Here is a 24,760-nt window from a genome sequence, read left to right on the forward strand (position 1 = left end):
AGGTTTCATTAGTAGAATAGAATCATTAGCTGGTTGCCCTTTTTCAGCCTCAAACTATGTATTTTTTATTTGGATCAGTGATACTACTTTATGGTTTATTTTATACGTAAATTCCAGGTTTATCTCAACAGATTGGAATCTTAAGTGAAAAGGCCACCTACCAACTGAGCTATGAACCATTGACAAAAAAAGTCTGTGATTAAAAAAACATACTGCTGAATCACAAAACAGATTTCTATGTGCTACAGATAAGAAAGTTAATTAAACACACACACACTCTTTTACAGACAAAATGAACAGGAATGACCTGACAGCTAAGAAAGGGCAGGACATTTCAGTAAAAACAGTTGTGAGATTAAATGTAACATACTAGAAACCTTTGGGTTAAAGTGTTTTCTCTATTCTGATGACTACAAATGGATTAGGCCAAGACATAGCTAAACTTCTGAGTTGCCAAGATATATTGGCTCATAAACCAGGAATTCCTAGAAATTCTACCTCTTGGCTATTACAGATTTGAAAGGTGGATGTTACTGCTGCTCTACATTTATCTATGAATTTGCAGGACTTTTGCTTGTCGTAAAAGACAGCCAAAAATGGGAACTTCTACATCCCTGAAGTACTGTAAATCTAGACTTTATTACAGTTTAAACTTCATAGTTAGGCAAGCAACTTTCTGACACAAACAAAAGAGAATCAAAACTGGAAAGACTACAGATCCAGTGAGAGAAGAATCCTAAATAATCATGCCAATCTTACAAGAAAAGGCAAGGAGCAGCTAGCACTCCCACAAAAAAAAAAAAAAACAAAAAAAAAAAACATGCACAAGGAGTCTGTAAAGGAATGGTTTAGTAATTCCCTCTCAGATAGCATTAGCAAATCACATCTTAATTCATTTCTCACAATGAAGCCAGAAACAATATTTGAAACAAACATCCCACAGTGCTTAAAAAGCCTGTATTTCAAAAAGGAAAAATCCTGCATTCTACTTGCACAATGCAGCTGACTCAAAACATAAAAGCAGGCTTTTTTATCCTGGGAAATGAGTACAGTCCTTAGATTAACACCGATTCGAACATCATTCTAATATTCAAAGTTATAAAATCTGATCTAGAATTTAAAAACAGTAAGCTCTCCTTACCTTAGGGATCCCAACTGATGTACAAGGAAGAAATGAATGTTCACACTGCTCAAGATATTTTTCTGAGTTGCTTTTTCCAAATAAAAAAGTAACCACAAAACCCCTAAAATGAAAAAGAAATACCAGGCAGAACAAGTAACTTTTACCCCCTCTAGAAAATATTTCACAGCAAGTTATAAAATGACAGTTCTCACTGTTTACTCTCCTAGTACAGTGCTCTTTCATAGTGTCACATGAAGCTCGAAACAACTGACAAAATACTAAGTATAAAGTTTCCCAGCCTTGTATTATCAGACCTAAGAATAGACTCAAGGTATAAATCTAGAAGAAAACTGAAGTCAAACCCAAGCAGCTGTTTTTTTGTGGGTTGTGAATTTTTTTGTGTGCTAGTTTTCTGGTGCCTTTTTTGTTTTGGTTTTAATTCAGCATATAAAAATCTAAATAAATGCGCTCCTGGACCATTTATTTTAAAAGAATATTAGATCAGAAATGCACTGACTTCTTCCCACACAATTCTACACTGATATTTAAATTATGACTTATGTAGGCTAATTTTATTATTAGTTAATTTTAATATTGTTTTCTTTATGCTATAATGAAAGCATAAAGCAAAAAGCAACCATTACAAAAAGTTCAACCTTGTAACAACAGCAGCAATCTGTTTACAGGTTATAACACGAGGGTACAAAAACATAAACATAGAGCTGGTTTTACTAAGAAATAGATAAAAACCTAAAGGCTGTGCCAATTATAGTATAATCAAAACATGTAACCTCTAAAAAAGCCATTTAAAAAAACCAAAAAGGAATATGAAGTTACTGCTGCTCAGACTAGCCTTGGGAAGTTAAATATGCATAGATTTTTACAAAATTTCAAAGCATTCAATTTAAAGGCCAGCTGACCAACATTTGTGACCACAGGGACTCACAAAGTTATTTCAGGCTTGAAATGTGCTGAAGTAATACATTTTTTTAACACAGATTGCTGTTTATATACAACACTCTTATTTATATGATCAGAATAAAATTGCCAACCAAGCTAAAATACACTATTTGAAGGTTTTGATTCCCAAGCCAGGAATCAGCCTATGTACTCTAGAAGTTCAGTAATTCAAAAGCAGGTAGGTAACAACTCCAGGACAACAACAACAAAAAAAAGCTACACAAAACTATAACTTGGTAATACATAATAAAATTTCACTTGATACTCTGATTTTCTTACAGTCACCTTTATCTGTTTTTTTACATACGAGAACAAAAAATAAATGCAGATTTTGGGTTGCCCAGGGAGGTCATGAATGCTCCATCCCTGGCAGTGTTCAAGGCCAGGTTGGATGAAGCCTTGGGTGATATGGTTTAGTGTGAGGTGTCCCTGCCCATGGCAGGGGGGTTGGAACTAGATGATCTTAAGGTCCTTTCCAACCCTAACTATTCTATGATTCTATGATCTAATTGCTCTTCTGCTCCAGACACTTACAGATAACTTTCAAATCATAACACCAATAATGCTAATAGCATCATAATTCAGTTCAAGGACAAAACCTTGCTTAGAAAAATCTCAGTATTAGTTTCACTATGCTTAAAAGGTAACTAATGTTTCGGTTTGCGGTGAGTTTTGTTGGGGAATTTTAACTATTAAAAAGCTAGGGTTTTCTTTTTGTTATCCATTTTCTATTAGAAACCTTAGTTTTCCTTTAAAGAAAACAGTATATCAAAATGCATCTTATATATATATATATATATATGTATATATATATGTATATATATATATTTAGCCTTTTTTTTAAGCCTTTTAGTTCACAGTTTTAACTTCAAATACATGCCAGTAACTTAGGGGTAATGGAGAAGGCAAGGACAAGAAAGGTGCTTATCTTCTTTTATTCACTAGGACTTAAGCCTTAGAAATAACTAACTATAGAATAGACATCTGTTGTCTCTTGAATATTTTGACACTTTTAAAGCCAATGACATTTAAAAATACTAATATTCTAATAAGCTATTGTTTCAATATATGCTCATCTTCTTTGATGCCTTTATGTATTTTCACTTTTAAGCTAGAAATGCTAGGAGCTTCTGCCTCTATAGCAGAAATTCATATATTTTATTCTCTAGTTTAAAACCTTGTGTGCATTAGAGAAGGATACATAGCCTGACCATTCAGTGTCTGATAGCTAACCAGAAGCTTCTACTGTAAATGGCTAATTCATCAAGAGAATATTCAACACAGCAAATGAGAAATCATTTTAGTCTTTTCTCTAAATGAAAAGCAGAAAAAGGAGAAATTTACATTTTACTTATATTTTTGTTACTAAGTTTTTCCCAATACTAATCTCTGACCAGCTTTGCACAGGGACAGATTAACACCACAAAGATGAAAGACAGAAAAATGAATACTACAGATCCACCACTTCCCCCCCCACCCCAAGTCTGAAAATCAACAGCCTCAGCTGAATGCTTTGTGAAAGTCAGAAAGCACCCTCAGAACTACTGTCTATTTGGTCAGCAGTTAGAAACATCAATATAGGCAGCCAATCACATATATATGGATGTGATTAAATATCAATATGTTTTTTGATGAAAGAGCCAATTCCTTTAAATGGAAAAGCAGTTGATGGTCCAAGAAATTTCAATTCTCACATCAGAAGCCTAAAGCTGTTGGCAGAGCTGCAATTCACATCATTGTTCTTTCACTTCCTTAGGACTGAAAGAGGGAAGAAGATAAAGTAAGAAATATCCAAAGCACAAAGAAAAGGCAGATGGTAAACGACAGGCACAACACTCAGGATAAGGGGTTTGCACCAGTAGTTGAAGTGGAGGTGAAAAATATTTCATGAAGATTAACTTTATAATAGCCTTGGCAACACAGGTTAAACAACATTTGTCTTTTGCCTCCTGCTTTTGGTGAAAAGAGCTCAGTTCCCTAAGATCCCTCAGATCCTGAATAGAAGAGAGGTGTACTAAAAATCGAAAGAGCTAGCATTTTAAAAATCAGTCTTGAAACAACACAAAATGAAAAAAGAACTTCCAATTTAGAGCTTTTATCCATATACACAAAGGGTTTCTGTACACGTCAGACATGCAATCAATAGCTTGTAGAAAGTGTACTATCTGTGCAAGCACACAATTCAGAGTATATCAAGAATAATTGAATAGCACATAACAGAAGTCAAATGGTATAAACAGACTGAATATGTTGATACACCTATGGCATCACCATTGTTTTCCTGCACAATTCAGATAAAGGTACACTAAATATTAAGGACACTGCCATAATCATGAACCAAAATCTGATTTTTTATTTTCTAAAGTTATATTAATTATGTTATGATATCTAACAGCTAACTACAGGTAAACAAGTTACTTCCTAACATGAATTTCGGTTTGTTTTTAAGAGACTCATGACCAAGCATTTTGCATAACTTCATGGGAATTAACTAAAAAAAGCAAGCAAGAAAAATTTACATATAAAGTTATCTGACCTAGTTAGCACTCATTCAGCTTTGTATGCTGAATCTTAAAACTTAAGTAGGTATGTTACTGAAAACAATTAACAGTGTAAAAAAGGGCCAGACAGTAGTCCTAGCCAAGTAGATGTGTATGAAGTAATGAAGTAATGACATTCTACGGGAAGGGCTGAGACTTCATATCTCTGTATAGAGGTAAACACATACTAGGGAGATTAATACAAATTCTGCTATAACGGATACATTACCACAAGATGAACTCATCCCTAAGAAGATCAATGTTCACTGGCTACAAAAATGAAGCAAGGCAGCAAAAGAATCACAGCAAAGATACCAGAAGTGATTTGAGAATGTGCATGCTCAAGAACTACAGGCAGCCTCATGATGGCAAACTGTAGCTGACTTCAGACATACCCTGCGAGAGACTGCTTTGACTGTTAGCTCTGAAAAGCTAAGCAACTGAAACTAAGCAAGAAGGAGGCTAAGCTTTTAAGAAATCATTATACCCCACATGATTTTTCATACTGCAGATACTAAGGAAGTGGTAATATGAAACAAGCGTAAACAGACGAAACTCTTGCCCTTTGGATGAACTCTTTGCCTTTTGGTCTGGAAAAACAGTCAGCAAAATACTTCAATCATACTTGTATTAAGACTTAACTAGACAAAAGCATTTACTTAGAAGTCAGTTTTACTTTAACTCACTTAAATAGACTATTTTACTTTCTCAGAGGTGGAATTCCAAGTTTAATACAGTTGCAACCCAAGCAAAACAGCTCTAATTCTAGTCCCTAAACTCTGTTAATTTTTTTTATGAGACATACAGGACTATGCCATATCCAATAAGAAGGTTAAAAGAGCATTTCAAAGGAAGGCAAAAAATATTAAAGATATCCTGAACATACCATAAAAAGTCAAGCAGGTCTTAAAGAGCATAAAGATGTTACTATCCTGCAGATTTGTCTTATGAATGAAACGAGGGAAAAATAACACACTAATACATTTAGACTTGGCATTAAAAATAAAATTTTTAATAGTTACAAGGCTGAAATAGTAATATAGGATGTAATAATGGTGCTAAAGACTATAATAGCATTACCCACTCGCTCCCTCCCTGTCAAATAGATCAGAGCATGACATGTCTACAGCTGCTGAACTGATCTACTTGTTCAAGACGTAGCATCATTTCCACACAACCAGGAAAACATCCACTCACTTTCTCCATGAACAAAGTATTTTAGGTAGAAAAATGAGATTGTTACAATGAAAGGGGGTGTAATTATTCAGTAGGTACTGGGAAACAAACTGACAAGGTAAGAGAAACTATGAACTGAAGTTAACATTGATTTTACATGAGCATTTGTCCTCTAACACTCATTAGAAATAGATACTCTTTTTTATTTGTTTATTTAATCAGATTTTTTTTCTCCTGGACAAAGGTAGTACAAGCACTATTCAATGAAAAAAAAACCAATTACTTTTGATAGAAAGCTTTAATAAAAATAATTTTGCTCATAATGAGCTACTCAATTGTGGGAATATTAATTACATAAAAGTAACTTCAGATTTTCAGAGCAAACTATTTGCTAATATACACACTGAAATCTTATGTTCATAGTAAATCATACAAAACATTGAGTAGTATACTTACCCACCCACAAAGCAGAGGATATAAAATGCAAAGTAAAATATAGCGAAGGGTCCAAAAGTTACTAGAAAAAGCACAAGGCCAAGACTTCCCCATCCCCATATGGAAAGACTGGTCTGTAAACAAGAACACATGGAAAAGAAATAATTAATATGATATTCATGCAACTTTAAGTCTTCAAATCAATATCTGCTGTGTCTAAAAAGCTTGAGACATTTTAACCACATACAAAATAAATTCTGCTTGATGAAACACAAATTACCTTTATTTTTTAAAAGCATATTGCTATCCAATTATGCTGTACGCTAGTAGTCTAGTTAAGCCAACATTAGAGCATTTTTCTTTCAAATATTATTCCTCATCTCTCTTCAGATGCAACTACTGCCCTTTAATGTGCAATTTCTTTCTTCTCTATTCTCATTTTGTGCACCTTCTTTCTTCTCTATTCTCATTTGGTGCACCTTCTTTCTTGAGATACCCTTTTTCTTCCTCCCTGTGAAATTCTCCACTATTTCCAAGAAAAATGTAGGCTTTGTAGCAAAGCAGAAGGAGTACAATCGCATTTTAAACAACTAAACATGTCATTTGCCACAACCAAGGAACACTACACTTCTTCCGTAATCAAAGCAGTTGCAAGACCAAAAGGTGTCACTTTCTCCAGTCAAGTCTCAAAAGGGCCAACAGGTGATGTTTACTGCATGTTTATTTTTTAAATAGAAACTTCAGAAACTGCATCTAACAATTTTTACTGCAGATACAAAGAATATTCAAAGAATATTTCTGAATATCTAAATACAATTCTGGTTTAAAATCAGGATGTTTAATATATTAAAGAGATTCCAGATTTCCAGATGAACATTTTCTCCAAACAGGCACCACCATCGTGCTCCTAGAAGAGACCTGGCTTAGCAGGTAGGACTGATACTTTGGCAGCAGGGGAGACAAGGCTTGTTTGGGAAGCCCCTGGGACAGGTAAAATCATCCACAAGTGTATCTGTGGGGCTGGTGGGATTCTGGGGCTAGTGCCCTGTATAATGCAGCACAGAAAACTTCCTGCACTGATGGATTCACCAGGAGTATGAAATAGCAGTGAGATTCAGGTTACTGTGCCACTGTAGGTTATAATATGCATGCATTCATAAACATATACACATATACACACTTGATCTATCTGGACAGACAGACATATGTCTGTATGTTCATATATACACAATATATGCAGGGTAATCTAAAAAGCAAGGTAGGGAAAACAAAGCTACAATAGTTTTGGACCTTCACAGTGCTGCAATGCAGACAACAAAGATTATACAAATTTAATTCAATCTAGTCTCTAGTGAAATATGGAAACCGTGTTACAGCCAAGTCCAAAAGCATGAAGCTGATAAGTATTTATAGGCCATCAAAACTGTTCCAGCTCTAAGGTTCTCAACTTTTCTTTTTTTGTTGTCTAATTTACGCCTTTCCTATCAGTGATCAAATGACACCCTGATGGGTACTCAGACAACTGCTATGTCAACAACTAACACTAAGAAAGTATTTAAATAAACTCGTCTTGCAGTTTGACATTTAGAAAACAAGCAGAGATCTAACACCATATTTGCAGAGAGCCCTGTTTTAGCTTTTAAAAGAGAGGACAAGAGAAGTTTGCCTACAGCTCTCCCAAAGTGACTGCTTAGATTGCATCATTCCATCTTAGGCATGGGATTCAGAAAAATCAACTTCCTCACAAAAAAAGCTTCACAAATCCTATAAACAATGAAAAATAATATAAAATAAGGCTCTTACATAAAGTAGATTCAGTTATTTCCTGAAAGCAAGACATCAGATTGCCCAAAACAAAATTGTAGCTCTAACGAGAAACTGTTTCACAGATGTAAACTGTAATTATTGGAGCAACTTAATTCTCCCTAATTTATTATAAGTTTAAGAGAACATTAAAATGAATTTCTGCTTTCTTTCTAGATAAAGTTTCTTAGCAAGAGACAGAAGTTATACCTTTTTTTCCTCTTAGTGTTTGAGACTGGAAAAAATTACTCTTGTCTACATACTTATAAGCTCTTTAATTAAAAGTGTTGCAATTATAAAAATGGTCTGCAAGTTATTCAATTCTCTTTAAGCTGAAAAAGTGATTTACTGGATGATATTCACAATACAATTCACACAGCTAAAAGCCTGAATATCTGTGCTACAGTAAATTAAAAACAATTTTTGGCCACAACTGAATAGAAGATTTTGTTGACTCATAATAAACAAATGCAGTAGATAAACTGCACAGAGGGTGGGGAGGAGAAAGACATCGATTTTTAAAAAATTGCAAATACAACTATTAACTAAAAAAGACATGAGCTCTCATTATACAGCTACATTTCAATACACAGAGATGATCTACCATATTCATGCCCTCGGAAATACATTTAGAACTTCTGCAGCGCACTACAAGCAACAGGAAGATATGCACATAGAAGATAACATTTAATCATGCTCTTTTTTGTCAAAAAAAGGTATGTTTAATGGTATTTATTCAAAAAAGTTAAGTTCTGAATATGGGGTTAGCACTCTAAATGATTTAACAAAACTTAATTAAACTAGATAGCAGGACACATATTCAGAGTTGGATGAATGCATAATTAACAAAGAAAGTTCTGTAAGTCTAACAAATAAAACAGTGACCTTTTGTCCTATGCTCTAGTTTTGCAATTTAGCATATGGCTACAGAGATTCAAATCTCATTTGGTATTTTAATAGGATTTCTTAAAATTTGCACAACTTGGTAGACTGCAGTAAGTACAAAAGATACTGGCCCAATTGTCATATAATTTAGATAAGTGGTTTATAGCCTACCAGATTTTGGGACATTCAAAAAAAAATGAAGAAATCATTAGTAGAGTTCCCATTAGGCTGACTGTAAACAAAACTTCCCCTAACTTCACAGTTCTTAAAAGGACTTCACCAGTATAAATCCCAGTCAAAAATTAAAACTTTGTTTAAAGTCCCTTTAAAATACCAAAATCAACTACCAAAAGAAAGTCCAAACATTACACAGGTATGACTATGCAGCTGGTCAGTATGGAACTAGCTCAGGTATTTAAATTCAAAAGCCACTACTTATAACTTAGTTCCAAATAAGTTTCATTTATAATGTCAATTCTTTAGAAGATTCAAAGATTTACTGAAGCTCTGTCTAGCTTTACTGCACTTAGTTAAGTGCAGGGTGAACGTTTATCACCTGACAGAAAGAACAAGCCAAGTCTTCTGAAGAGATGGTACAATGCTGGCATTACGTCACAGCTATCCAGACTCTTTAAGAGAAGCTGACATGGCCTATGCTGGGAGGTCAAACATCCAAACTGAACTATCACAGTACTATTTACTGGATTTCAAGAAACTAGGGATAGTTACCTAACTACTGAAAAAGAATATAGGCCTTAATCCTGTAGCAGGCATACATGGGCATATACAGTGTGCATACACACATGTGCACACAGATAAAGCTCCTTTATTCTAGATCCACAACCATTCCATCACTTTTGGTTACCATCACAACAGATGCCATATACCAGCCCCACCATCACCACTTCTTATCTTTCATATCCAAGATAATACAAAGAAAGACTTCTGCAGTGTATTTGTAAGGTCAAATATGCAAACAGCTAATATAGCATCAGTTACACACAGTAATTTTCTTCCCATAGCATGGAATTGCTTTTGCAAAATAAACTGCAATTCAAGAAAAGGGCTGCCTATAAGTCCAAAGAGACCCTGAAGAGCTCATCAGGTGAGAGAAGACACATCAAGGTAATATTCACATGAGATTAATCCAGATGTTACAGATAACAAGATTGTCACCTCTCAACAACACCTGCTTATATATATATATATATATTTATATATATTTTTATATATTTTTATATATAAATATATATATTATATATATATTTTTATAATCATATATATATAATATATATTATTTATATTTATATAAATAAATAATATATATATATAAATATATTTATATATATTTTTATATATATATATTTTTTTTTTTTTTACTAGACTTTTCCCTGGATGTTTTTCCCACAGTATACAGACAACTACTAAAAGCAGTACACAAAAAAAAAAAAAAACAACCAGAAACTTCTCCTTATATACATGATTTTCCTCTCTTTGGCCTGTGCTTCCTAATTAATGCAGCATTTTGATGGTCCCAGCTTCATACTGTTAGTGCTGAACTAAGATTATGTGAATTATCATGACCATTCTACACAGGAGCTTATGTTAATCTGCATAACTCACTACCTGAAAACCTAGGCCACATAGTCTTCAACCAACAGTTTAAGAAAAGAAAAATCACACTGTATTTACGTATGCAGTTATACATAATATAATTTAGTAGTTATAAATTGAGTATTTTGCAGAAAAAAAACAATGGGAGCATGACAAAGATTTAATGTATCAACCACAACAATTTACTCCAATAACAAACACAACTATGTCTTACTATACTTCAAAGTAGCTTCAACAGGTTTCTTGTTTGCTTAATCCATCTGACATGCTTTCAGAGCTTTGCCTCTATCCTATCTTTAAATAAAATCTTTGCCAGATACAGGCAAAATCAAGCCAGTACACTTGACATTGATACACTTTTACTAAAATGATTCACCAATGTAACTATAGGTTTGTTGTCTGGATTTAAACCGGTGCTGTCAATTTCAGCTTGTAGCTGGTAGTAAGATACATGTTTCTAGTTTAGTGCAAAACCAGTGCTACTCCAGAAGTCCAGCAGGTAGGTATTCCACTTCTTCCTAGCCTCCCCACCACTCTCAAACAGCAATCACACCCGTTTCCTCAAGAGGCTCTGGGTTCCAGGGTCCTACCACTGCAGCCAGAAGCTCCTGTTCCAGGTACTCAGCTCTCTTGTCGATTCCCTACCATGTTCAGAGTAGTTATGGTTTCAAGTTTGGAGACAGGGCAAGAGGGGAAACAACATCCATACAAAGTGACTGGGTTCTGGAATCATCAGTTTGTCAATACTGAAGCTTCATCAGAATGCTACATAAGTCTTACACCAGTAGCATTCAGCAGGCCCACACCACTTCTGGAGTTTGCCATTTGTGATTGTTTTCAAATATAATAGCTGTAACAGAATAATCTGAACATTGAAAGAACAGCATAACTGAAAAATAAAACCACACTACTTTGCTCACAAATCTGTTACTGCGTATATTCAATTACATTTGTCCATTAATGTTGAAAAACTACAGCAGCTGACATGTGCCTAACTAGACATTGATAAGCAAACCGTCATTTGCCATTTGGGTGGTTTAAACTAGATTTTTTCTTTTAATATGGTGTTTTGCTAAATGTATTTAATGCCACCTCTGGGCTCACATTTTAAAAAAACTGTCAAGGATTACATATACAGTAGGTGTCAAGTTAAATTTTGTTAATTCTACACATCTGTCTTCTAATTTGACTTCCATGTTGAGTATAACTGGAACATGTTCATATATAAACCTTTCTATAATTAAGGTGAGTGTCATTTTTGTCAAGTGATTAAAAATATTATTTTAAAATTCAAATTAGTGTCTCTTCACTAGCCTGACAAGTAAAATTGGAAAGCTGTAGCAACTGGAGTGCCAATTTCATTTGCATTGAAACTGCTATATTACACTGCTAGAGAAATATTTAACAATTGTGAAATAAGCCATTAACATCTTTGTAGTTACATTCTATTTGCAAAAGTTGCAGCAATCAAGTGAAAGACATGTCAAGCAGTGTTTTTGAAAAGTTCTGCATATCCTCATTTCCTAACATCACTAAAGGTCTGTTTATAACCTCCTCTTCCTTATCCTTTAGCCTTTTTCTTTCCTTAGCCCAAAGAGGCAAGGCAAAACAAAACCCTAAGCTCCATTCCTACTTCACAGTACACAAAAATAATTACACAACAATTTACTGCAGCACTCATATGAAAACTCTTGGCATTTTTAACCGGAATTTTACATAATCTATTTTGGTTTTATTGTTCCAAGTTTTGATTTTTTTTTCCAAAAGCAACCTTAAACTATTAAAGTATAAATATATGCAGTAATGATCGTCTAAATAAAGAAAAGCATTACACAATTTAAGAGTTAAGAACCTAGGCCAATTAAGTTTCTTCTGGCTATAAATCCAGTATTCCTGCTGATCCCTCCTGGATACAGAGGCCAGGAACTCTCCTTTACTATGCTATGCAAGAGTACATCTGTTCCCTCTCTACCTCACCTCTTCCTCTTCCAGTCAACATGGTTTTGTATGTCAAATGGCTTAACTGGTTAGCAGTTGGATTAATTCAAGTGCAATCATTTAATCTGCATTTTCCTGCTGCTCCTCACACTGTATGAGACAGAAAAGCTTTGAGGATCAATTTTCCCTACCCTTCGCCACAGTTTTTACAAGGTGGTCTAACAAAGCTCTTATGAACAAGGAGCAACCTTCCATCTAAATCCTAGACCCACAATTACTGCACTGCTTCGACTATTCACCAAACTCATTCTTAGAAGTGCAAACCTTTAAATGAAAATATCCACTAACATTTTCTTAAGATACATACCACTGAAGTACAGCATGTAACTAAAAAGTTTCAAAGCTATTGTGCATGTTAGTTCAATTTCAGCACTTATCGAGAAAGCAACAAATTCCAATACTAAAACCTGCCCACTTGCTACAGTCAGAATATTGCTATTAAAGCAAAAATTGACAAATTATGTTCTGCATTTTGATATAACTGGCTTGTGTAATAAAGCTCATGAAGAAAAATAACAGTCTTTTGATTAACACTCCTAATTTTTCTACTAGAAATGGTATTTTCAATAAGCCTTCTCTTCAAGTGAGGAGAAAAGGAAGAGTTAAAAAAAGAGTAAAATTCAGACTGGATTCCAGAGTCAAGATTTATTCTTTTTTCCTCCTCCTCTCTCACAACTGCTCTGACAGCATTGATGATTTCACTACATGAAAAAAAGTCCGCTTTCTAATTCCATTTTACTAACCTTTATTTTCAGTGCTAACAGCTATTTTATTATACAGCAGAACTATCAACAAGGGACAGAAAGCCCCATTTCACACAACCTTCTTTTGAAGGTAAGATTTATCTTATGAAAAACAAGAGGCCACCTTCACAGACACACACACATGCTTTCAGACAACACGTTTGCATTAAAACCTACTCTGAATTACAATCTAATTTAAAATGATAGGGAGTCTTGGTCAGGTTTAAAAGAAACACTTGAACACCTTAGATAACAGTGGGAAATAGTAGATGCAAGCCCATTTTCACCTACTTTCTTAAGTGCAGAAGTGAGATACTCAAACTCATTTTTCGTACAATTCAAATAAAGTGATCCTTTTTTCTTTGTACCAATCCATACTAACTTGTATTTAAGCTAGTTTAGCTACACGAATAGACAACAGACAAAAAGGATAAAAGCACTTTGCATCACCTTAGTCAACTGAAATGGGGCCAGGCTTATTCCTTGACAGGATCAGCTAAGGTGATCTAAACTGAGAAAAAATAATCTCTCTAGCTTGAATTCAAGCCAATGAGATCATCTAAACTGTTTTCTGTTCAGCCTCTATATGAAGAGATTACATCTATTTCAAGTTTTGCTAGTGCAAAACATTGGCAAAGGGAAAAGCAGGGGAAGCCCCCAGAATCTTTATCAAGTGATAAAAAAAAAAAAGTCTGTTCTCCTAAATGGCTAAAAATAATTAAGTCAACTGATCCCCCTAAATGAATTTAAGCAATCATCAACTTTCTTTCTAGAACAATTTCTACTTCTTATGATTCCAAATATTTATCTAGACAGAAATATATTAAATCAGCCCCTCTCCCTGAGGGTCAGATCTAGTAGGCCATCTCGCTATGATCCACCTAATTAAAAACTTTTGGCCAGAGCTCAGAGCTGCTACAGAAACAGTTGCAACTGTGTCCTGTGTCACACAGGACACATTTTTAAACAGATTTCTTCATACTTTACCAGCCATGCTTTTTGAAGGTAAAAGAGAAATTTTCTCAGTTTTAAGATCCTGTTTTCCACAGTAGTGGTTAACTTCACACAAGCATCCTTTCTGTCAAGCAATAAGCAGCTGCCTACTCCTTGAACTCAAAATCTCCGCCATATTGGCCAATTCATGCCATTACCTACATCAGTTCATACTTACTAAGAAAACATATATCAAGATTATTTACATATAAGTGGCTTGGAGACATAGCCTTCTGTTCAAAGGCAACCTGTTCTCCTCCATGACCTTAAGAACACGGAAAAAGATAGATTATAAAAGGTCTGATGAACAATTATTACATTTCTTACTACAAAATCATTATTTCTTCTATAGAGATACCACACAACTCTGCAGCAGATGCTATGTACAAAATAGTTTCTACAATCTTAAATTGATAGAATTAGATTAAGGGAAAAAAAAAAGAGTATATACACAATTATACAGTATCTACTTTAGGAAGTCTCAAACTTCAAACAATAATAAGAAAAGAAAGTGACATGAAGTGAAAGTGCTCTGCTTTTGCAAATACAGAACTGTCAAAGATATGAAGATATCAAATAAGATAAATTCAATAATATTCAATCATATTATGAACATTTTGGAACTACACATTTTGCTGTTTCCAAAAAAAGCTCACACATTAAGCGGCAGACAGTATCCTCAAAATTGTATACTGAAAAAGGATAAATTTTTTGTTTCTACCACTTGATGACTTGCTTGAAAGCATCTACAAACAAAATATTATTCTCTCATTCCTTAAAACCAGTGATTTCTTCTAAAAGGACCGATAAGACATACGTTTCAATGGCATAGCTGCAGGATGTCTGATTTTTTAACTGAGAATTAAACTTATTATATGTGCTTATATATTTTTCATATTTATACATATATATATACACAAAAAAAAAAAAAAAAAAACAAACTAGCACTTCAGTCTACTGTAGAAAGATACAGGCATTACCTTCTGTATGATCTTTTAGTACCATGGCTTCCATAGGCTCCAAAATTAGTCATCCAAGAGTTCTGTTTAAATCTTTAATCCATTAGTAGTATTGTTTCTGCTACTTGCAACACAATTTTCAGAGTGCTCTGAACTACAATATTATCCTACCAACTTCGAGATTAAATTGCTTTGGATGCAGTATAATATTTTACTGTGGGTTTTTTATTCTTCTAGAAATACATACCACAATCTGAAAGTTCCCAAATAAGCAACACTCCTCATCTAAATTAAAAAATTGTTTGAAAATATTAAGTTAGCAGCATAACTTTAGAATATTTTTGAGACTAAACTAAATATAGAGACCCTAACTGCCTTATTAACCCAGGTTACAAAAATGAGAGAACACAAGCAGAAGTCCTCCAGTAACACACACGCTCAACACAACTGAAAATTAATTTCTACATTGTCCCTAGTGATTAAGTCTGTTGTCTCTAACTAGAGTCAGCCATGTCACATACCTTTGTGGAATTATTTTGGTAAATTAAATAATGTTCTTAAAAGATCCCCATCCCTCTGGAAAAAAAATATATTTTTTCTTTATTAAAAGGGATAAAAAAAACCCAAACCCTAATAATGTAGAGCCCAGAAAGGAAAACTACAGTGAATTTTTCAGCTGTAATGTCACATGGCATCTTGACTACAAGCAGCACTGCCACCAGTATTATGGAATCCAGACAGCCAAAATTCAACAGAAAGCCAACATAAATGACTTCCCAGGTTATCCTGGCAGCTGCAGAAAATCTGCAAGAAGAAAGGTTCAGGCCAGAAATGAAATCAAATCCACACTAGTCAGCCTCACCTCAGTTGCTAAGAGGGTTGTGAGCAACCAAAATGGAATTACCAAGTACAAATCCTGTCTGACCAACCTAATTGCTTTCTGTGATGAACTGACTGATGTTCAGGACAAATTTCGCCAACACTCTTTAAAAAAATGTGGTGCTTTTTAATCACCATCACAATTAACAAACTGCAAAAGGAAACCGATGTAAAAAATAAGAGGAACCTCAAAGATGATAGTATGCACCACAAGAAGCAGTTTTCAGCAGCCAAACAGCAAATAGATCCCAAGTTGCAAATACAGTGCATTTGCAAGAAACTTGTACTCACTGACAGACTACTAGCACCTTCCTCTGAAGATTAAGTTGCTCCACTACATCCTTCTGAAGTTTAAACTTGCTGCAGTTCAAGTGCCATAAGTTTTTTCCAGTACAAAATACAGGAACTCTGATATAACCACTGTTTCACTACAAATTCCCAGTAGTCTCAGAGTACATCTGAACTCCTGCAAAGCCAAGTTTCCTATGAAGCATGCTTACTGAATGAAGACAAAATAACCATGGAAACATGTTATACAAAATGACGAAAAAATTTTACAAAGCCAGAGTAAGCCTCAAAACTAGCAGTTCCTTACAAGTGTTTTTCTGGATCGAATATCATCCAGTTGCATAAAATGGAGAAAGAGATTAGTTTAGTGTCTCCAAATGATTCAGTAGTCCACAATATGCAAAAACACGTGCAACTTCTTTAATGAGCAGTTGATAGTGAACTCTTGGTAGAACGGGCAGAAAATAGGACTTTGAGGGTACTTTGCGATACTTAAGGGGGGGAGGGAAGGGAACAATATTTAAACACTTTTTTTCCAATGGTATAAATGTAATGAAAACAATGAAGATCCTTCCCTTTAAGCATTTAATACCTCCTTTCCCAATCCCCCCTTCAGTCCCTATTACTTGTCTGTTTTAACCACCCACTTCCAAGAGATGATGGAAAAGCATGACTGCTCTGTGCATCCCTTTCATCATCCCCTGTGCACTTTTGCCTTTTCCCAAATACTGTTACTGAGAAAACCATTCTGCCTCCTGCCTCCACAGCACCTAAGAAACTTCACAAATGATTTGCTACATAACACTACTGACAGTACTGCAGTGCCTAGCTCAGAAGCAATCAGATATGCGTAAGTAGAGTGAAACCTCTGACAATTTCTTCCAAGACTCTGCTCCATAGCCTCTGTCCATCTGGCCTCACTATGGAAGCCAAGAGCCTATCGAGTATTCCAAATATATTTTTCAGCCTCCAGTAGTCTTTCTCTCCTTCCTCACAAAAAATCTGAGCCCAGAGTCACTGTACCAACTATTCCCTGGGTATCTCCAAGGTATACACACTACCTTCTGCCACTGCAACACTGAAGAGGAAAAATCTATCAATAATATTCTATGAACTCAGTGGAACACTTAATTACCAAACATCAGGGCATGGAATGTTTCCAACAAATTTAAACTGATTGGGGGGGGAGCAACAGGTAACCACAGAAATGGTGTATCAACTCTTGCTACTAATACTTTAAGATTATAGACTGAAACTAATTATAGATTAAGCTAATTAAGTCATTTGAGTATCCAGCTCTTAAGGTAAATTTATATCAGACATCTAAAACCCTCAATCCTTGCCACCCAGTCAAGAACATCTAGAACAAAAAGTAAACCTAACCAAAGTGGAGATAGCTAACCTTACTCGTAAGTTTTCCTGGAGGCCGAAATGCATTCAGAAGGCACAGAAGGAATTATGACATTCCCCATTTTCAAAATGACAGGAATTATTTTAGATACTGATTCACTTTAGATCTAAACAGAAGGAAATGCAGGAAAGCACTATGCACTTCCCTCACACCAGACCATGCAGTTGTTGATTTGGCAGCTTGTCCAGTGTTCCCACCCTCATGCCTCCCCAGAAGACTGGTTCACAGAGACAAAGCAATCCCTCATGCAGTTGACAGGCCTAATACAAGCAGCAGCATCACACCAGCTTGTGTCTGGTGGAAGGAAGAAAATCTCTTCAGTGGCAGCCCAAGCTAAGTCCAGATAAGGCAAACATGACAGGGCAGTCCTACTGACTTAAATTCTTCCTTTACGCATTCAAGGTATCAAAAGAAAAATATATGGCCACCCCTGTGACAGCAGGTGTAAAAGATAAACATATAAGGAAGAAAAATAAAGAAAAAAGGCAATAAGCAATAAACAAATAACCATATAGACAGCAAGGTGAATGCATTCATAGACTAACCCAGGTATACTATTCCACACAGCAGCAATGTAGTTATTTTGATAACTGGAAAGCAAAAAAAATGTTTTGCACAATGCATCAAAAATAGGGATTAAGAGGAATAACAGTTATGGGCAAAACTCTAGAAATCCAGAGAGAAAAATTAAGAGTGCAAGGATTATTAAAACAAAAATAATTTCAAATAGAAAACAAAAGAAAAGAGGGTATTGGTTAAATAAAAAACAATTAAAAGAAACAGTAATGGGCAACAGCAGACCATCATTAGTTGGAACATTCAGTAAAGGAAAATACCCAATAAAGTAATGGAACAGCTTAAAAACATTCACAGAAACATTAAGTTTGCCTTCAATCTTACTATTGCTAACTTGTAAGCTTCTCAAGAATTCTTTAAGAAGATACAGGAGGGCAACTGCCAAATGAAAGATGCAAGACCAATACTACTTAAAGTCCACAGCTTAAACCAAACATAAAGAAATAAAACCTATTTCTAAGTTTCAGTCACACTTGAGTCAAATTAATGTAAGCATGAAGCATGAAAAGAAGAATGCAGTATACAGTTATAAGACTAGAAAGCAAGGTGCTCATACTAAACGCTTGTACACACAAAGCAAGAATAGATTATGTTTAGCACAGCTACTACAAAGGACTCAATTTACAAAAAAAAAATGTTGACTGTGAGAAGGAAAACTGTGGTAAGAGTGAGAATTTAAAATACAACTTTATCCTCCTAGCTCAGCATTGTAATGAAGTATCTTCTTCTCAAAACAGTGAAAATTATTTTTATATTTAAACTGGGGAGGTTCAGGTTAGATATAAGGAAGAAGTTCTCTATTCTGAGGGTGGTGAGGCACTGGAACAGGTTGCCCAAGGAAGTGGTAAATGCTCCATCCCTTCTGGTGTTCAAGGCCAGGTTGGACAGAACCTTGGGTGACATGGTTTAGTGTGAGGTGTCCCTGCCCGTGGCAGGGAGGTTGGAACTAGATGATCTTAAGGTCCTTTCAAATCCCAACTATTCTATGATTCTGTATTCACATAAAAGAATTTGTTTTCCACAAGAATTTTAAAATTATATATAAACAGTAGATGAACCATAATAAGTAATTCTCCATTTCATTATATATACAGATTGTACCTGTAATTAGGACATCACAAGACTTAAGATTTCCACAGTATGAGATTTTACTAAATGAATGAAAATTCAAGTTTTTAGCATTGTGATCAGAAATACTAACTTGGTATATAAAACATAAAAAAATATTTCTCTTCCAAGTAGGCTATGAGAGGTTAGATACCTTACTCAAACATAACTTCATTTAAAATTATTATATCTATCAGTAACAAATAGGCCATGATATACTGGGAAAAAACAAAACAAAACAAACATTCAGCACAACAAAACACCACATATCAAAACACAGATGCAATTTCAAGCACATATAGTTCCTTCAGTGGATAAGGAATAGATATTATTACTGATGCTGTTATTTTCAAGATGTCACAGAAATCATTTCATATGCTCCAGAAAAGTGAGACTATACAATGCTATCAAATAGTACAATACCTGGGAAAACAGAAAATAAACAAAGTTTTCAGTTATTATAAAGGATATTGAATGCACAGGTTTAAGCGAAAAAGTGTCAAGCCTCAAAGAGAGCCTCATCAGAGACATCTCTCCTCAGCCTGTAGCAGCAGTTGTTAGAACAGCAGCATGGCAACAAGCAAGACTTCATTATGCCTCCAAGTCAAACAGTCCAAGATCATTTTGATAGTCAGCAAAACTTTAAAGCAATCGTTCTTTCTACAGTTACACAGGCTGGATACTTATTTCCTAAAGCACGTACAACACCAGAGTTTTCACTCATCCCCGCAGCCTGGAATGACAAATGCTGGATACAGGATGACTGGGAACACCAGGCACAATCTTTCCCAGTGCTTTCAGTACTGATTAAAAGCTACAGGAGAAATGATCCTAAGTCCGAGGCAGTGTTTCATAATCAGCTGGTTAACTGTGGAAAGGATTTAGCTATGAACTTAAGAGTATTTTCTACTTGGCCTTGTCTGACAGCACTGACTAGGAGCATGGAAATGCAGAGCATCCTACAGGATACATAGCAATTCAAACTTCCTGCTCAAGTTTGTTCCCTTACACCACAAGACATAGCCTCAAGGGTACCAGCAGAAGCATTGAGTGCAGTTATTTCTTAGAATTGCAAAAAAATATTGAAGACCAGGAATACATGATCTTAAAATAGTAATAATTATGAAATAATAGCATTCTGACACAAACAGATTAAAATAGAACTGGGATCACCCTGTTCCTCTCTCAGAAGCATGGGATTAAGGGGAAAAAAGTCAGAGGAACAGACATAAAAAACCCACTCTGTAACAGAAGCACAGCTGCATTTAAGCAGCTAATACTCCTCAAAATAAGCCTTCAAATTTAGGACCATCCTCAGAAAGAAAGTATGTAAAAAGCTCATCTTCCTACCTAAAACTCCAACTGCAATGGGATACCAAATCAAGCATATTGGACATTAATGGACATTTTGGACAACAGGTACCTATGAGCTTCTAATTAGACTGTACTACCCCTCCCTTCAATAAATACAGTACTATTTCTACCTGTGAAATAAATACATACATACAGTTCGTGGTATTTAATATTTCTGATTATCAAAAATTGCTTCCAAGCAAGTCAAGGCACAGAAAGGACATCATACAGGTCATGTGATGCAGGAAGGGACTTAAAAGCAAGCATAGATGAGTTTATCTCCTTCTCCTGCTACCAGCTGGTGGACTGACCAACTGCTGAGGTTCAAATCAAACTGGTCTTGTGCTTACTGTCCAAGAAAATATGCAAAGCATCAGGGCTGAATGAGTTTAAGGGCCACTGGTGAAATAACTTCAAAATAAACTACTGAACTAACCACTACGGCCAAACTGTATGCTGTATGGGAAACCCCTGGATTTTCGGATAACTTCACTTAAACAAAACAAGTTAAAATTTTGCTGGGCTTTTTAAATGTAAAACACCCACAGTAAACTATAAGAATAAATTTGACTCATGGTGTTTTAACTGCAATACAGAGATCACATTCCCTTCCATGCAAAAAACAGAAGAACAATTAACACCATCTGATTTCTTAAAAATATTCACCTTCCTTCTCTGAGGATTTTACAGCTACTTCTGCTCCAGAGCAAGAATAAAATCTTTAACAGGTATTCCCAAATTCTGACAGTGTAGAAATTTACTTATTTTCCAAAATAAACAGTAGTTATAAAAGGAGTCCCCTAGCTGAACATACCTATCATATATGCTTTTTCACATTAAGAGTAAATGCCTGTTTCACCTCATACCTATAATCACAATTGCACAGTCATCATTTTAAGGTGTAACACCACAGAAATTATGTAAGCAGGGTTAGAGTGTTCTTGTGAAATAATAACTTGGGGTTTTTTTTCCATCAGAAATCAGACATTACTTATGGGGATGAGAGAGAAAACAAGCACTTCTTGAAGTTTCTCTCTCGTGTAAGTGCAAGTGCCAATCACAATTGATTTTTCTGCTGTTCCAGCCTTGCTACTCTCAGCCAAGTAACAGTGCTAATGGGACTTCAAATTATTAATTCTTCAAGTGTTGCCAATGACTTACAACACCAGTGGTTTCTTGATCCTAATAATAGCAACCCTCCTAATGCTAGCTCAAAGGGAAACATGCTTTGTCATCTTTGCAAGGGTGGGGAGAAAGGGACAAACATATTAAAAACAGAGATAATGCCCTCGAGTGTAACCAGACAGAGGAAATCATCATTTGAAGCTCCTTCAGCTATCTACCCAGACAAGCTATTGTTATTTTTACTGAACTATGGAACTTTACACTTTTCTTCGATGCTGTTTTGGGGAATGGTCCAGACTGACGTTTTAGAATTTGAATGCAGAGTTCTGCAACCTCTCAGCAGTTTAGGCCCAACTGTAAACTCTAAGAATTGTCCTGAGAGTTCAGGCACTGTCTTTCACTAATATCCAGCAAAATATAAGAACAAATACTAGTAGCAAATGACATCAGTTCTTTGCAATAGGTTAATTTTCCTAATTTGACCATTCCTCATGTAATTTTAACTGACACTCCAGAGAATATGGCATTATTAAAAGACCTGTCACAGCAACAATTAGGAATGCAAAGCAGACCAGCAAAAAGGTAGACTTCATTTACAGAATACACTGAAAAAGAGACAGAGGCTTTTTCCCTCTGAGGGCTCCCAATTCAAGTTCCCGCTAAATCTTATCTTGCAAAACACTGGCACACAGGCAAAGCTCTCTCATAGAAGTTTCACGAAAGGACAGAAAACTAATTTCTTTCCACATCCTGCTACTTCTGTACACATTTGCAGCTCTCTCTACCAGCAAAACACAGTTCAGTCACATGAAGCATCAAAGCAACCTTCCAAACCATGTATCAAGGAACAGAAAAAATGAAAAATGCTGTAGTATATCAAGCAGTTAACTGCATTCTGCATCTTTCAGAGCTGGACTTACTGTTCCAGAAAGACTAATTCATTATTATTCTAAAGCAAGTTAAAACTAGCTGCTGAGTCAACCTTTACTCTTAAAAATCTGGCTAATTTGCTTGCATTTGCTCAAAGCTATTTCTGTTAGAAGCTATAAAAGTTTATCCAAAAAGTTTGTTAAGAACCTTTTATAAACAAAAGTAGATTGTTTAACAGAAAGGAAATACTACATGTTAAGGAATTATCTTGACTTGCTGCAATAACAAGCTCATTTTGTATGAGCTTATTTTTAGTTGTGGACAAGGGAAGAAAAAAAAAGCTTTCTACTTTGTAAAACTTCAAAAGTCTTCTCAACCATCACTAGTACTGTAACTAGTGCTAAACTGAGAATTAAGTTGTTGAAAACGCAGCCATAGCTGTTAAATTCAGAGTGAAATCCTTACTAAGCATCTCAAAAGTTTAATGAGCAACTGGAGGAAAAGAAATTGGAAAAAGATCTAGTCCTCACTTTTTCTAAAGTGCCTTCTTTAAAGGCAACACAGGCTGCAAATGCAGACAGCACAGGCCATCAATTTGAAAGACACTCTAACATTTATTGTAAATGAAGTCCCATGAAAATCCCACTTAATGTTTGTTTCCATCAAAACTTAAGATACATTGACCAGCTAGAGACAGAGTTATAAAATGTCCGTTGCCTCACTGTAGCCAGGACAGTACAGTTGCTATTGCAGAAGAGGCAACAAATGGTGAATACAGTTGTCTAAAAACAAAGAGAGAGCACTGCAACTTGTGTCCATCATGGCCTCATGAGAGGAGAAAGTGCTGAAACAGTAAGTTGCATGGAAACAGGCCACACTGGATCTTGAAAAGCAAAGGAGACAGCTGATAAACAAGAAAAGAGGAACAAGTGAAAAGGCACAGAAAGGCCAACCCAACAGCCCAGGGAAATGATCCCTGCAGCAGGACTCAGAATGCATGTGCTCAACATGACTGCAGAAATCAGTTCCAACAGCCAAGGGGATAAAAACTGGGGAATGGTGTTGCTGCTTCAGTAAATAAGTATATGTGTTTGGCATCCAGCAACGATTTCTGATGCAACCAAAATCAGAAGACCTGCAGTGAAGGCCAAATAAAAAACACTCATTTTTTTTTCCTGACAGGAAGTGCAATCTTCCCCTGAAATTACTGATTACAAGGTCCTAATCCTAACTGCATCTACACAAAACTGGACTGAAGCTGCTGGGGTCTGCATATATGGACACAGTCAAAGGATGTAGGAAACTGATCAGGAGAAAGTTATGTTTTAACTGCATGATAACAACATATGTCAAACCAAATTCTGCCTTTCACATTTACATAGATTTAAGAATAATACTGTCTATATTTATAATATAAAACTTACAATTTTTAATGGCTCAATAAATGACAGTGATCTTAGCCATTCAAAACAGTGGCAGACTACATAAGTCTGCAAATATCCAGTAATTCTCACCCTATTTCACTGTATGTCCTTAAATAAAACAGTTACTTTCAAAGAGGAAAAGAAAAAAACACCATGATGACCTCCTGGCTGTCCAGTGTTCCCCTCCTTGAAGTTATTAAGATAAATTTAGGCAGCCTACAGATATGTACAGTTATTACTACTGCCCTGCTCTAGTGTCTACCATACACTCCATCTCAGTTTTCACATATACATAAAAATAAAAAAGCAGGGGGCAGACATTTAGGTGTTTATAGAATACATGTATCAGTAGGCTTGAAGCAACCTGCATCTTCCTACAAAGTGTGGAAACAATTCATAGATGTGACTGCACAGTTTCCACAAGATGTTTTAGATACCAAGTCACCACTGGAACACCCAAAAAAGCAAGCTGGAAAGGACTTCTTCCAGTTCATGTCA

The 24,760-nt window shown here is 35.4% G+C and overlaps 1 protein-coding gene across 3 annotated transcripts in view; it reads right to left on the reverse strand.

The window, feature by feature from the left end:
• Nucleotides 1–24,760, reverse strand: part of SNX13 (sorting nexin 13) — a 64,479-nt gene that overhangs the window by 37,686 nt on the left and 2,033 nt on the right. For all 3 annotated transcript variants that reach the window (XM_034062524.1, XM_034062526.1, XM_034062521.1), the window contains exons 2-3: nucleotides 6,256–6,368; nucleotides 1,142–1,244 (exon numbers count right to left, since the gene is read on the reverse strand). In XM_034062524.1, coding sequence (XP_033918415.1) covers nucleotides 1,142–1,244; nucleotides 6,256–6,368 — 216 coding nt within the window. The remainder of the gene's footprint in view (nucleotides 1–1,141; nucleotides 1,245–6,255; nucleotides 6,369–24,760) is intronic.

This window comes from Melopsittacus undulatus, chromosome 1 (assembly GCF_012275295.1).
Source record: "Melopsittacus undulatus isolate bMelUnd1 chromosome 1, bMelUnd1.mat.Z, whole genome shotgun sequence".
Lineage (NCBI taxonomy): Eukaryota > Metazoa > Chordata > Aves > Psittaciformes > Psittaculidae > Melopsittacus > Melopsittacus undulatus.